The sequence below is a fragment of the Castanea sativa genome, chromosome 4 (genome assembly GCF_040712315.1).
Source record: "Castanea sativa cultivar Marrone di Chiusa Pesio chromosome 4, ASM4071231v1".
Classification (NCBI taxonomy): Eukaryota; Viridiplantae; Streptophyta; class Magnoliopsida; order Fagales; family Fagaceae; genus Castanea; species Castanea sativa.
This window is the reverse complement of record NC_134016.1, coordinates 16365618-16381637: the sequence shown is the minus strand read 5'-3', so window position 1 is coordinate 16381637 and position 16020 is coordinate 16365618. Positions and strand designations below refer to the sequence as shown.

Genomic DNA, 16020 nt, shown 5'->3' with positions numbered 1-16020 from the left:
CAGATTCCCATCTCAAAACCCAGGACTTTGTTTCATGTAAAACAAAAACCACAAAACGTCAAGAAAGTACAAAACTTGATCTCCTTCTCTCTCAGTCATTTCATCAAACTCATAGTTCAGAATTCACTTGCTCATTCACTCCTTTGCAAATTGAGGGAAAGAGAAAAAGATAGGAGAGAAAAATGAAGGTGGGAATGTTGGGGCTACTACGTGTGGTGGTGTTGGTGATGGTTTTACGTGTGTCGTCCTCTTCATCATCATCAGCTTCCTATTTTGGGCAAAAGAATAGAAGGAGCTCTATACTACCAGTACCAGGACCGGTACAAGCAACGACATCGTCACTGATGCTCAACCGAGTTGGGTCCTCCCTTGTGTTTCCTCTTCATGGGAACGTGTATCCTATTGGGTATGTATTGTATTATAATATTCTTACCCACTTACAGTTTTTATGTGTCACAAAAAGGGAAAGAAAAAGGAAGTAATAAGAGCATGTGTAAGAGTTCTTTTAGGATCATGACATTTATCACAATATGGATAATTATGGAGAATCACTTTCAGAATAATAGACAACTTCTTGTAGCACAAAGGTTATGTCTTTACACTTTCTAGTGAAAGTAAAGTTTCTAAACATCGTTTTTCACAATTTGTGTTATGATCTGTTTTGATTAAAAATATATAACTTTCATCTAAATCCACTTTTGCACTAATCACAATAGATCATATCAACAATTGTGAAATTTATTAAATATGTTAAATGCCCTAGATTACAAAAGTAAAATGTGTCTTTTATTGCTAAAAAAAGGGTATACAGTATTCACCTTCTACAATGCATGCATGCCTTTCATTTTATAGTATAAAACTAAAAATGAGGAGGAAAAGAACAAAAGAAAACCTTAAAATGTCCATGGCTAGGTTTTTTTTTTTTTTTGGTGCTTACCAATTTGATATTTTCGTAGTTTAGTTTCTGGAAGGATTAAATTGCAAAGGATACTAATTTGTGTTAGCATCTCAATTTCAATATGATATATATGTCTAACCCCATACGACATATATTGTTGAATTTAACAATTGGATTCTTGCAGGTTCTATAACGTTACCCTTAACATAGGCCAGCCTTCAAAGCCATACTTTCTTGATCCTGACACCGGTAGTGACCTCACATGGCTCCAGTGTGATGCTCCCTGTGTCCAATGCACCGAGGTACATTGCTATGACAAAATCTGTATCTTATTTCTTCTAATTTGTACATTGCTTTTCCCCCTTCTTCTTCTTCTTTTTCTTAAGCATGCATAATTAAGTTTATTCTCTATGTAGTAATGCTTTTGGTTATATTATGAAAAGAAAAACGAAAAAGCGAGAATATGGTCAAATATTCATGGAATAACTTGCATTGTAGCTCCCTGTTAGAAAATAAGAAACATGGCTCTGATGCCAAAATTAAAAAAAAAAAAAAAAACAAAAACAAAAACAAAAACAAAAAAAAGAAGATAAAACATAACTCTGATACAATGTTAGAAAAAATATGACATAGCTTTGAAACCAATATAAAGTGTATGAGAAAATATGGAGAATATGAGAAAATATGGAGAAGAAACTAAAAATGCATAGAGAGAGAATGGAAGAAAAAGAAAGAGAAAACAAAGAATAAACATGGTTCGGCTTTAGAGGCCTACATCTATAAAGGAAAGTTCTTGATAACTATATATTTATTATTAAGCCCCGTGTTACAATGAACCCATTGATGAGTTTCTATAGTAGGCTAATATCTAGAGTAACAATACTTGAACTACAAGTAGGATTATAGTTTGCTTATCCTTCAAGACTTGGATTGCTTTGTTTATACTCCAAGTAGGATTAGATAGTTTAGACAACAGACTTGAGCTTTGACTAGGATTATGCTTTCAAATATTTAACACTCCCAATCTAGAGAACTTCAAATAATTATCTTGATGCATTGCTTTACAATTTTATGTTATTATAAATTTTGGGATTCTTTTTTTCTAATTTTTTGTCTGTTAGAATTATAGTTAAATGATTAAACTCACCATTTTCTAATAACTTAAACCTTTAGGACAATTGGTAATTTAACATGGTATCAAAGCAAGAGATCTTGAATTCGATCTTTGTCTTTATTCTACCTCCCATTTAAAATGTCATTTAAAATATTAAATTCTCACTTGTTGAGCTCCCAATTATTAAAGGAAAGTTTAGGCCTTCAAGTGGGGGGAGTCTTAGAATTATGATTAAGTGATTAAACTAAACTTTTAGGACAATTGATAATTTAACACTGTCGTATTTTTCCACTATCATTGTCTTCTCTATTTTTATGCTTTTTTTTTTTCTTTCAAAAAGTCATGTTATCCTATAAACTGTATAGTTTCTAAAACCTTTAAAGTTGGTAAAAGTAACCAGTATTAATGACAATGTGTTAACTTGTTTTCATTGCAGACACCTCATCCACTTTACAAGCCCAGCAACAGCCTGGTACCCTGTAAGGACCCTCTTTGTAAATCCTTGCACCCACCCGAACACAGATGTGAAACACCAGAGCAATGTGACTATGACATTCAGTATGCAGATGGCGGTTCATCCATGGGTGTCCTTGTCAAGGATGCTTTTTCCTTCAACTTTACAAATGGAGAACAATTGAAACCTCCTCTAGCCCTTGGGTTAGTGACTTTGATTGCTTCCTTGATCTCAATTACTTTTACATACTCTTAATTTTCAATTTTCAATTTTCAATTTCTTGAAATTGTTTTGAAAGCAATCCAAGAGAGATGAAATAGAATTGCTGTAGTAAGCTTTTCATATTAATACTACGTTGCAAGCTGTCGTGTGAAAGCAGCTTGTGAACAAATGATTTCCAAATGGTGACTAGAGTAATTTGAATCACAAATAGACTTTGAGACTTTTACTTCCATATGGTAGCAATATTAGCTGAGAACTTCTATCTTAACCTTTGTAACACTATGATCAGCTCTTTCAACTCCTAAAAATCAGGCAGCTACCTGCCAATTTTTGATATATATATATATATATATATGAGAGAGAGAGGGAGAGAGTTAAAAAAATGTGAAATTGAGCAGCTAATTGCAAATTTTGTATATCTTTACCCGGTAATGCAATCCATCAATGGATCAGGCTGTACATGCTTGTCATTTAAGAACCAGAAATGGTGAGGCTGTAACAAAGCTGGAAGTTAAATGTAATTCGTGTCAGGAGGAAAGCACAAGAAAACTTGTTAAGATGAACAAAATGCATTTTGAAGTATGCTGGTCATGTTTTAACATGGTAACCAAGCATTTTATGATACTGCATTAGTTGTCTCATCTAAGTAAACTGACCATTCCCACTACATATTTGGGTGCTGACATATTGCATATTTGGACGGTGATTTTTTATAATAACCAAGTGTTACTATGGCTGAATGAAACGTTCTCTTGTCCCGCTACTCAGGCGTATGATATGTGATGTATATAAGCATAAATGTTTAGTTATGAGTTGCTTATGTACGCTATTACTTATGTGCTCTGAATTTTTTCTTGTCTACAGCTGTGGATATGATCAAATTCCTGGTCCCTTTCCTCATCCCTTTGACGGAGTACTTGGCCTTGGCAAGGGAAAGTCCAGCATTGTATCACAGCTTAGTATGCAGGGTTTGGTGCAAAATGTCATTGGTCACTGTATAAGTGTCCGAGGTGGAGGCTATCTCTTCTTTGGGGATGACCTTTATGATTCTTCACGTGTGCTGTGGACATCAATGTCTCGCGATCATCCGTAATTAGACCTTCTGGATCCCTTCTATTCAATTTAAACAGTCCTCTTTATAGTTCTTATTATTTCCTCTCACTATAGTAAACACTATTTGTGAATGTGTCAGTGAACATTACTCACCTGGGTTTGCGGAACTCATATTTGGAGGGAAGACTACTGGAATTAAAAACTTACTCACAGTGTTTGACAGTGGGAGCTCCTACACCTACCTAAATTCTCCGGCTTATCAAGCTTTAGTTTCTTTGGTGAGTGAAAAGCATTCTGATAGTTTTTTCCAAACTATATATAGTGTTACAAAGGCACCAGCAATTGTACTAACAGTAAGGATAAGGCTCTGGCATTTATAACCCAGTTTTCTCAAATTATTTCTGAATTATTTTAAGAATTGTCGAATTACTAAATGATAATATATGCTTCCTTTCTTCTTCCGCTATAGTTTCTCCCTTTCTCAAATTCATTCCTTATTTCTATTTTCCATTCACCATATCCTTGGAAATTTTTGCTAATGTTGGTGTTTTTCTTACTACAAAACTTTCAAAACTACTTGATTTATGTAACAGATTCCAAAAAATAATTGTCATATGCATTTGTAGGTGAAGAAAGAGTTAACTGGAAGGTCCTTAAGAGAAGCATTGGATGACAAGACTCTCCCACTCTGTTGGAAAGGTCGGAGACCATTCAAAAGCCTAAACGATGTTAGGAAATACTTCAAGCCCATAGCATTGAGCTTCGCCAATGGTGGGAAAGCTAAAACTCAGTTTGAACTGCCCCCTGAAGCTTATTTAATTATCTCGGTAAGTCCCACCCTAATTCTCCTCACTTGTTCTTTTCATTTCTGTCTTAGTTGCAAGTAAATAATGTACTCTTTTTTTTTTTTTTTTTTTAAACATTAACAAACATACTATTCCAGCGCATGGGAAATGTTTGCTTGGGAATTATAGATGGAAAAGACACAGGGCCTTTGAACATCATTGGAGGTAAATGTTGGTACAAAAATTTATGGATCATAAACATTCAACATAATTTCGAATATCCAAAACTGAACCAAACCCCTTTATTTTGTTTTATTTTTCTTTATTTTTTTGCAGACATATCGATGCAAGATAAGATGGTGATCTACAACAATGAAAAGCAGTTGATTGGATGGGCGCCTGCAAATTGCGATCGGCTTCCAAAGTCTAAAACTACTAGCATTTGGTGATAATATCAACTTCTCATCCATGTCAATCAGTCGTTGTTATCGTCAAAGATCGAGCTCCTTAGCTATGATATAAAGGAGAATAGTTGTTTTATCCTCTTTATATGTTACACATGTAAATATGCCTAAGCAAAGTGTCCTTTGTACTCCCATTTGATATGTACTGGGTAGAAGCGGTAAAAGGTTGTACATAGTTAACATTTACAAATATTGTTGATGGCTTAAATGGAATTGATCTTGTAATACTGATCTGAGTCCTTTCCTGCAAAATTTATAGTTTCAGGAACCAGAAATGTGAAATTATACAAATTGGTGTTGCAAATTTGCAATCATTTCTTAACTTTTAGCCTCTATCCTCAATTGGTGATACATGGAGATGGATGAGTTCACTAAATTGGTTCAAGAAGAAGTTCCTTGGTGTATGCTTTTTGCAAATGACATAGTTTTAGTGAATGAAACTAGAGGTGGAGTTAATGCCAAGTAATGCTAGGTTGGGTGGATGAAAGAGGATAGAGGAACTAATGATTTTCTATGATTTTGCGTTTAGCAAGAGTGGTGAAAAAAAAAGGGAGGAAAGAGGGAGAAGGAGAAGGATGAAAAGAAGAAACAAGTATTTGTATTTTTTGTTTTCCATCATAAAACCATTTATGAAGAAAATGATAATATTAAATGATAGGGGTATTTCTGACCATAGCCCAGACACGTCATGCATAGGCATTGACAATGCCCTTAGGTCCGTCAATCCCACATTAGCAGATGGAGGATCCAAAGTCATGCAAAGAGACGGGACCACATTATAAAGCTGACGGATGAAAATCCCGACGGACGAAGGAGAGGCCGACAAGGCGAGCATGAAGCCGACGAGTCCAACAGAGTCTTGGTCCCCACGAAAATCCATATAAAGGAATATCTTGCATATCACGCAAAGTGAATATGCTACAAGGTCGCATCTCCCTCATATGGAAAGACACCCTGCAATCTCGGAAACCTTAAATGCCAAATCTTCCCTAGAAGGAAAAATCTCCATGCTTAAGGGATCTTGTCATACTACTAAACTGCTAAGCACGATACCTCATCTTTTCTTAAGTACGCAAAAAATCCCTAGCTCTCTCACTAAAGATTTGATAGAGATTTCTCATTCGCTAATTTGACATTCAAAGGGTTTTTAACTGATACCACACCGATGCCTTTTGTTTGGTTACATTGTTCTTATTCATAGGTACCCATTAGAGTGACTTGGAGTCTACAATTCACTGACGATTTTAGCTCATCATCATTAAATATCAAGAAGATGAGTAGCAAATTAGTACAAAGTGAAAACAAATCACTTCTCATCTTGCCTCCCATTCCTCCTTTCCCTTGAGGAAATATTAAAAGGAGTGGATGCAATTGGATAATCATCATCCTTCCCCTCCCCCATCCCTATCCTCCCAAACATTTTATAAAAAAGAAAGACCCTGTCCATCCTTCATATTTCTTCCTTTCCTCTCCATTTCTCCCATTTTCCTTACCTACCAAATGAAAATGAATTTTGTATTATTAATTTAAAATTACAGTAATTGTCAATTTCATGAATTTAGTGACTAGAAGAAAGTTAGGAACCTATTACTTTGTTTCTACATTTTTAGTGTAGTATTTTGAAAACACAATTTCATAATTTCACAATTATTATTAAAATATTGATTAGAAAACATGAGTTCGCTTCTTGTGTGTGCGGTTGTGTGCAATTTTGTGTGTACAACAACAATTTTCCTTTTTAGTGGTAAGGGTTGCAGACCCAAAAAAAGAAGTCATCTCTTATTTATATGTTTTGGCTTAATTAGTTGTATAACTATAACTACAAATTATTTTACAACTTGTTAATGTAGTGGGTATTGAATAGTTATTGGTAAATAAAAAAATGATGCTAGTGATGGCTTAAATAAGAACCAATAAGAATTTGTCACATTAACAGTTTGTAAAAATGTTATAAAATAGTTTATAATTATAATATTACTCTTTTTCCTTATGTACAAAGCAACTGAGTTCATCATTACAAACATGTCAGCACTAGACTTTTTTTTTTTTGGGGGGGCCAAGTTAAATCTCTTTAGTAGTCCACCAATATAGTTTTCCAATCTGAAAGGAGGGAAGGAATAAAGAAATGCTGGCATGAAGTCCAAACACAGGTTCCATAATAAACCTAACAGAAAAGGAAAGAATGGTAATTAGAGATCTAGAGAATTAAAGGAACAAGCAATACCCATTCGTCCTTGGCTTACAAGTATTACTATTAATGTACTACATGACCTATTTGTCACACCACCCACCTATCCAAATTCCCATCTAGAAAAATGAAAAAAGACCCTCCTCAATACCCAGGAACAAGCAATACCCATTCGTTCTTAGCTTACAAAGTACTAGTGTTAATGTACTACATGACCTATTTGTCACACCACCCACCTATCCAAATTCCCATCTAGAAAAATGAAAAAAGACCCTCCTCAATACCCAGGACTTAGTTTTGTGCCAAAAAAAAAATCCACAAAACGTCAAGAAATTTGAAAGTGATTGACCCTCCATATTCCTCTCCTTTTCTCAGTCATTTCATCAAACACAGTTCAGCCTTCACTCATTTGCAAATTAAGGTAAATAGAAAAAGAAAGACGAGAGAGAAAAATGAAGGTGGGAATGTTGGGGCTACTACGTGTGGTGGTGTTGATGCTGGTTTTACGTGTTTCCTCATTGTCATCAGCTTCATATTCTGGGAAACAGAATGGAAGGAAGTCTATGCTACCAGTACCAGCACAAGCAACGACATCTTCGTTGATGCTCAACCGAGTTGGAAACTCCGTTGTGCTTCCTCTTCATGGCAACGTGTATCCTGATGGGTATGTCTTTTATAGTACGTGTTAAAATTATTCTTACCCACTTTCACTTTAGGGAAAATGCTGTTGTAGACACTTTAATCCACACATCTACGCATATGCAAAAAAAATTAAAAAAAAAAAAAAAAAACTAAAATTGAAGTAATATTAATAGTTCACTTTTTATGTGTCACTAAAAAAAAGTAATTAGAGTTAAGAATAATGGTATAAAAAAAAAGGAATAATGTCATGGATTTGACATTTTTTTTTTTACAATTAATGAGATATCTGTTCTGCTGAGAAATATAACTTTCATTTGGATCCATCTCTACACAAATTATAATAGATCATATCAATAGTTGTGCAAAAAATTATGTCATAGATTATATATTAGCAATTAAGGACGTGCCAAGATGAGTTGTAATAAACCCAAACATAGGCCTTTGCGGGTGGCTCATGCATTTAGGGTTTACTCTACGAGTGGGACTAAAGCGCTTACCTTGGCGAAGTCCCACATCATAAAAATTAATATCTTTTATTGCAAGAAAAAGATATTCAGTATTCACCTTCTATAATGCATGCTTCCCATGTTATATTATGAAGCTAAAAATAAGGAGTAAAAGCACACAAGAAAATTCTTAAATTAAGTATCCACGACTTGCGAATGTGAGAAGAAACAATTAATTCAAGAGGGTGGCAAATGGTGGGAATCTGAAACAGAGTAACAATAGGAATTTGAATTAGAAAATAAAGAATTTTTTTTTAGAAGAATGAAAAAAAATGGGAAAATAAATAAAAAAAGGAAAAAAATAATATGGCCGCTGTTGTGGCTCAATTGGAGTGTAGCAACAATAAATACTACTTTTCACCTTTAGACATATATAAATATAGACTAGTAAGCCAATGTGATGCACAAATAATGTTGTAATGTTTTATGTTAGATGAATTTGAAGAATGTTTTTCATATATTATTGCATAATTACTATATAACTTTGTTAGTAATAAATTTATCATAAGAAGCAACAATTATAAATTGTATGCACATATCCATTATAATTTTTCGGTTTAAGTAATGAGCAATAAAAAAAAATTTGGAAGAATATTGTAGAATAAAAGTTGACATTGAATCTATCTTTCTCTTTCTCCTTAATTATCTTAAAAAAAACACTTATGGCTTTCCAAGATCCCAAACACCCACAGTCAATTACAACCTTTAAAAAACCTCCAAGTCCACAACATTCGACCTCAATATCAAAATCGTAATTGCTATTGTCACTCAAAATACACTTATGGATTTTCACCTTTTGCATTTCTATTCCCTGGTTGTAGCCAACTTATGCGAGTTAGTATTAAATGGAATAACAATGTTGGAGCTAGGTAGGTGTCGTTGAAATATTGAAGGTAAATAATATCATTTCTTGTTTGAGCATATTTGACATGGAATGACATGAAGGGCTATGGGTAGGTGTATATAAAGGAATAGAAATGCAAAAGGTGAAAATAGTTGGTTGAAATGCAAAACGTTTTGTGTGTATATTTAAGGAAGGAAAAACCTTGAATCATTGAATCAAAAGAAACAAAGAATCTTTATTTTTTTCAATTAGAAAATTCTTGAAAAATTGAATCAAATGAAACAAAAAGAAAATATTTAATTTGTTATTATCTTCGATGTGGCACTTGAGGATTTGCAAGGAATGTGCCACATAGCAAAAACTCATACTCTACCATATGCGCCCTTTTTTTAATACATACATACATACATACATATATATATACACACACACACACACTAGTAAGTTGCTCGTGTAATGCATAGATAATTTTGTAATATTTTATGTAAAACGGTTTTGAAAAATGTTGTACATATATTATGAAGAAAAAGTAAACTAAATTAAATTAAAGAAACATATATATATATATATATATATATATATATATATATTGAGAGAGAGAGAGAGAGAGAGAGAGAGAGAGATTAAAAATTAGTTTAGTAGCTTCACTGCACATTTGTAGCATTTTCAAGATAACATTATTTTTTTTTTTTAAAATCATGAAACCAAAAATAAATGCAAAAGAGTAATAGGACCATGAAAATCAACTAATTTGTATTGTGTTAATAGATTGCGTACCATTAAATGAAGGTATACCTGTTAAATTACCGATTGTCCCAAAAGCTTAATACTTCCCCTCACTTGTGGGTTTAAACTTTCCCTTTATAAGTAGGGGCCCAACAAGTGGGAATTTAAAATTTTAAATGGGAGGTAGAGTAAAACCATGGATCGAACTTAGGATCTCCTGCTCTAATACCATGTTAAATTACCGATTGTCCCAAAAGCTTAAACTGTTAGGAAATTGTGAATTTAATCACTTAACCATAAGTCTAACAATACCCAACTATCTCACCATCTTCCATTCATCGATAGTGCGGCATTAAGAAATAGTGTGGGCAAGTGTGTATGCATATGTCTTATAGATTATTTGAAACCATGGTAGAATATGGCTTTACATTGTGCACAAAATATTCTTTCTACTTATATACCCAAAACAAAAACTATCCAACCAAATTCCCCAAAGCTAAATCATTTTTAAGCTCCTATTTTTTTTTTTTTTAAATCTACCTGTAGGGGTTTAGGCAGCTTGATGGTGGTGGGAGACATGTATGATGGAGGTGGGGGCCTCTTAGATTCCTCATTCTCTCTCTTACAAATACTTTGTCAATCTCATGTCTTCTATTTTGGTGATAGTGAAACAATGCGTTTCATTTAACAATCCACAATATTTTCGTGTCTCTCTATCTCTCTAAAGGCCTTATTTAGTTAGTTATTACTATTAGTTCTTAATTAGTCTTAGTATTTTGCTTTTGTTTTTAATACTAAAGCAATGGATATGTTAAAAGACTTGAAGAAGAGATAAATGTGTGGTATAAGCTCGGACAATTAATAAGAGATTAACAAGATAACAGCAAAAATAAGTTAATGTCAACTTTTGGGTAACAACAAAAAAAATTTAAAGAAAAGAGGTAAAAAATGGTTAAATGCAAAATTAGAACGTCACATGGTAGGATCTCATGCACTTTCACATGAGGTCTATTTCTTCATTTCCTCCTATGTGACTTTTGTCGAACTCATTTAAGTTTTGTGCGTGGTACATAGTTCATGATGCGGAACTCTTTTAGGTCATCCTAATCCTAATTGTTTTATTTTATCCTTTTTATTTCTATTTTTTATTGTTTCTATTTTTTTATATATTATATATTTATTTATTTGAATAGAAACAAATATCTTTTTTTATTCTATTTATTTTGTATTATTTATTTGTATTTAACACTTGGATTTTTGTAGGTTCTTTGACGTTACCCTCAACATAGGCCAGCCTTCAAAGCCATACTTTCTTGATCCTGACACCGGTAGTGACCTCACATGGCTCCAGTGTGACTTTAAAGGTCCCTGTCAGCGTTTCACCAAGGTAAATTGCTATGACAAGATCTCTATCTTGTTTTCTTCTAATTTTGTACATTGCCTTTTCTTATAAGCATGCATAATTAAGTTTATTCTCTATGCAGTAATGCTAATGGTTATATTATGGAAAAGAAAAAGGAAAAAGAGAGAGAATATAGTCAAATGACTCATATCATGGAAACATGCATTGTAGCTCCCTGTTAGAAAAAGATGAAACATGACCCTGAAAACATAACTCTAATACCATTTAGAAAAGTTGTGACAGTGACATAGCTTTGATACAATTGTAAAGTGTGAGGAAAAATGAAGAAGAATTTAAAGAAGGCATAGAGAGAGAAAGAGAAAGAGAAAGAATAACAAATTAACGTGATTCAATTTTAGATGTCTACATCCATAGGAGAAAGTCTTTGATGACACATCTTCATAGTTTTGTGTTATAATGAACTCATTGATGGATATCCATGGTATCCTAAAATCCTAGAGTAACAATACTAAACTACAAGTAGAATTATAGTTATTCTGCTTATACTTCAAGACTTTAGGTTGCTTAGCTTATACTCTAAGTAGGATAGATAGTTTGAACCTAGACAACAGACTTGGGATTGTCTAGGATTGCAACTTCATATATTTAACTCTCTCAATCTATGATAATTTAAATAATTAGGGAAAATTAAAAATTTTCACCTTAAACTATATTCTATTTACACTTAACCCCTTGGACCATTGAAATGCATGATTGAGCCCCCCTCTCCCCACCCAAAGTTATAAATAACTCCATTTTAATGCCCCCAACGTCTATTTTGGTGTTAAGTATGACAAAATTAAGTATTAAAAAACCAATTTACCTATCTCTCCAAAACAGAGATAGATGGGTACATTTGTCTTATAATACTAAATTTTGTTAGACTTAACAACAAAACAAATTGCAAGGGGTTATGTGTTATGCAGTTTTTACTTTAGGGGGTCGATAGTGTATTTTGATAGTTCAAGGAGCAAAGTGTAGCATGGATATAGTTTAAGGTTGAAAAATGTAATTTCCCCAAATAATTATCTTGATTCATTGCTTCCACCAACCCAGATATCCCTCATTTCATGTTATTCTAAATCTCGTGTCTTTTCCTAATTTCCTGTCAAATTTTGCCCCTATCATTGCCTTCTCTATGTTTATGCTATCCTCTTTGTTATTAGAAAGTCATGTTATCCTTAAGGCTTTTTGGTTTCTAAAACTCATATATGTTGGTGACAGTAACTAGTATTAATGACAAGGATAAAAAGTAAAAACTGTTACACACACTATTATACACATTTAAAAAAAAAAAAAAAAATTGAAATGGTGAGTTGAAGTTTGAAATCGTGTCTTTAATTTATGATTTCAATTCAAAAATGGGTGTATGACAGTGTTTGTGTAACAAACACTACCCGAATGACAATACGTTAATATGTTTTCTTTGCAGGCACCTCATCCACATTACAAGCCTAGCAACAACCCGGTACTCTGTGGGGATCCTCTTTGTAAATCCTTACACCCTCCTGAATACAAATGTGAAACAACAGAGCAATGTTACTATGAGCTTTGGTTTCAAGATGGCAGTTCAACCAGGGGTGTCCTTGTCAAGGATGCTTTTTCCTTCAACTTTAGAGATGGAAAACAATTGGAACATTCCCTAGCCCTTGGGTTGGTCACTGTGTTTGCTTCCTTGATCTCAATTACTTTTACATGCTCTCGATTCTCAATTTCATTAAACTTGTTTTGAGAGCAATCTAAGAGAAAGAAGCTTTTGAATAGAATTTTTGTAGTAAGCTTTTCATATTGTCTTTTTATGAAAGTTCTTATACGAAGCTGAAAGTTGTGTGAAAGCAGCTTAAGAACAAATTACTCCCAAATGGTGACCAGAATAATTTGAATCACATATTTTCTTTGAGACTTTTACTCCATATGGTAGCAATATTTGCTGAGAACTTCTCTTTTGACCTTTGTAACACTATGATGGTTCTCTTAAACTCCACACCAAAACAAAGAGGGAAAAGAAAGGCTCTTTTCAACTTCTAAAAATCCAGCCGGTACCTGCCTATTTTTTACTATATAGTTGCTGGGACTTCTCATCTTATATATATATATATATATATATATATATATATATATATATATATATATATATATATATAATTGCAAATTTTGTATTTTCTTTTCCTGGTAATGCGGTCCATCAATGGATCAGGCTGTTCATATTTGTCATTTAAGAACCAGAAATGATGAAATTGAAATGAAGCTGGAACTTGAATGTAACTATGTCAGGAGAAAAGCACAAGAAAACTTGTTAAGCTGAAAAGAATGCATTTCGAAGTATGCTGGTCATGTTTTAACATGGTAACCAAGCATTACATACATAAAACTGCATTATTGTCTCATCTAACTAAACTAACCATACCCACTACATTTTTAAGTGGACCTATCCATGATAGGTCACAATCATTATTTGATACTGACATGTAATTTTGTATTGCATATATGCATGGTGATTGTTGATTATAACTAAGTGTTGCTATGGATGAATGAAAAGTGCTCTTATCCCGCTACTCAGGTGTATGATTTGTAATGCATATAAGCATAAATAGTTAGTCATAAGTTGCTTATGCAAACTGTTACTCATGAATTTTTTCTTGTCTGCAGCTGTGGATATAATCAAACTCCTGGTCCCTTTCCAAATCCCAATGACGGTGTACTTGGCCTTGGCAAGGGAAAGTTGAGCATTGTATCGCAGCTTAGTATGGATGGTTTGGTGAGAAATATCATTGGTCATTGTATGAGTGTCCGAGGCGGAGGATATCTCTTTTTTGGGGACGACCATTATGATTCTTCACTTGTGCAGTGGATATCAATGTCAAGTGACCTTCCGTAATTAGCCCCTCTGGATCACTTCTATTCAATTTAAACAGTCCTCGTTATAGTTCTTATTTTTCTCTTATTATAGTAAACACTCTATTTGTGATGTGTGTCAGTGAATATTACTCACCTGGGTGGGTGGAACTCAAATTTGGAGGGCAGCCTACTGGAATTAAAGACTTACTCACAGTGTTTGACAGCGGGAGCTCCTACACCTACCTATATCCTCCGGCTTATGAATCTTTAATTACTTTGGTGAGTGAAAAGCATTCTGAATATTTGTTTTCCAAACTATAGTGTTAAAAATGCACCAGAAATTGTACTCACAATATGGATAAGGCACTGGCACCAGTTTTCTCAAATTATTTCTGAATTGTTTTAAAATTTTCCGAATTACTTGCAAAACTCCTAAATTGCTAAACGATAATAGATGCTTCATTTCCTCTTCCATCATAGTTTATGTTGATCTCAAATTCATTCTTCATTTCTATTTTCCATTCACCAAAGCCTAGGAAATATTTTCCAACATTGGTGTTTTGCTTACCACAAAAATTTCAGAACTACTTGATTTATAGATATACGTTACAGATTTTTTAAAAAAAATTGTGAAATGTATTTGTAGGTGGAGGAAGAATTAATTGGAAAGTCCTTAAAACAAGCATTGGATGATGAGACTCTCCCAATTTGTTGGAAAGGTGAAAGACCTTTCAAAAGCCTAGACGATGTTAGGGAATACTTCAAGCCCATAGCATTGAGCTTCGCCAATGATGAGAAAGATACTCAGTTTGAACTGCCCCCTGAAGCTTATTTAATTATTTCAGTAAGTTCCACCCTAATTCTCTCCCCTTGTTCTTTTCACTTCTGCCTCTGTTTGCAAGTAAATAACATACTTTCAAAACACTAACAAACATACTATTCCAGCACAAGGAAAATGTTTGCTTGGGAATTCTAAATGGAACAGCAGGGAGGAATTTGAACATCATTGGAGGTAATTATTGGTACATATTGAGCACAACCATGAACATAATAATATCAAACATCCAAAACTGAAACCCCCCTTTGGTCCCCTTTGTTTTTGGTTTTTGTAAGACATATCAATGCAAGATAAGGTGGTGATCTACGACAATGAAAAGCAGCGGATTGGATGGGCTCCTGAAAAAAACTGCGATCAGCTTCCAAAATCTAAAAGTACTAGCATTTGATGATAATGTCAACTACTCGTCCATGTCAATCCATCTTTGGTATCATCAAAGAGCACCTAAGCTATGATTTAAAGGAGAATAGACTGAATAGTTGTTGTATGTATCCTCTTTGTATATTATACACACGTAAATATGCCTAAGCAAAGTGTGGGTTTTACCATTTGATATGTATTGGGTATAAACGGTAAAAGGTTATACACAGTTAACATTTAAAAAATATTGCTAATTGCTTAAAAGGAATTCACCTTGTAATACTGCTCTGAGTCCTTTCCTGCAAAATTTCTATTTAAAGAACCAGAAATGTGAAATAATATACAAATTTGTGTGGCAATCATTTCTTAACTTTTAGTTTCTATCATTATGTTATTGTTTTTGTTAGGATATATGTGGAACTTGTTAGAACATATGTTATTGTATATTGGCTAATCCTTTAACAAACGCATTTTACTTGTAATTGGATAGATTTATGATGAGTTTAATACTTCAAGAAATAAGAGTTCAAGTCTAGCATTGAAGCCATGCAAAACTGTCCAAGAAACAAGTGAAGAAAGTGTTATTCATTAAAGCTCGACATATATTATCTATCGAGGTTTAATGCGTGTGCTCGACAGTAGCTCGACAGAAACTGTATCTATCGAGAATTACGAATTTCAGATTT

General features: G+C 33.5%; 2 protein-coding genes across 2 annotated transcripts; both read left to right on the top strand.

Moving 5' to 3' along the window:
- LOC142631803 (aspartic proteinase Asp1-like) lies at positions 1 to 5217 on the top strand. The gene is made up of 8 exons (XM_075806124.1): positions 1 to 406; positions 1083 to 1200; positions 2449 to 2669; positions 3553 to 3777; positions 3881 to 4019; positions 4368 to 4568; positions 4685 to 4751; positions 4863 to 5217. Exons 1-8 carry the CDS (start codon positions 183 to 185, stop codon positions 4973 to 4975), a joined length of 1308 nt encoding a protein of 435 aa, XP_075662239.1. The 5' UTR covers positions 1 to 182; the 3' UTR covers positions 4976 to 5217.
- A 2222-nt stretch (positions 5218 to 7439) lies between these two features.
- On the top strand, positions 7440 to 15606 carry LOC142632280 (aspartic proteinase Asp1-like). The gene is made up of 8 exons (XM_075806707.1): positions 7440 to 7842; positions 11160 to 11283; positions 12731 to 12951; positions 13948 to 14172; positions 14277 to 14415; positions 14783 to 14980; positions 15082 to 15148; positions 15250 to 15606. Exons 1-8 carry the CDS (start codon positions 7631 to 7633, stop codon positions 15360 to 15362), a joined length of 1299 nt encoding a protein of 432 aa, XP_075662822.1. The 5' UTR covers positions 7440 to 7630; the 3' UTR covers positions 15363 to 15606.
- The last annotated feature ends 414 nt before the right edge of the window (positions 15607 to 16020 follow it).

Bases quoted from the DNA above. Each gene is read 5' to 3' on its own strand.
- LOC142632280 (XM_075806707.1), top strand. From the start codon at position 7,631: ATGAAGGTGGGAATGTTGGGGCTACTACGTGTGGTGGTGTTGATGCTG. The intron at 11,284-12,730 runs GTAAATTGCTAT...TTTTCTTTGCAG, and splicing joins CCTGTCAGCGTTTCACCAAG to GCACCTCATCCACATTACAA. The intron at 14,981-15,081 runs GTAAGTTCCACC...ATACTATTCCAG, and splicing joins AAGCTTATTTAATTATTTCA to CACAAGGAAAATGTTTGCTT.
- LOC142631803 (XM_075806124.1), top strand. From the start codon at position 183: ATGAAGGTGGGAATGTTGGGGCTACTACGTGTGGTGGTGTTGGTGATG. The intron at 3,778-3,880 runs GTAATTAGACCT...TGAATGTGTCAG, and splicing joins TCAATGTCTCGCGATCATCC to TGAACATTACTCACCTGGGT. The intron at 4,752-4,862 runs GTAAATGTTGGT...ATTTTTTTGCAG, and splicing joins GCCTTTGAACATCATTGGAG to ACATATCGATGCAAGATAAG.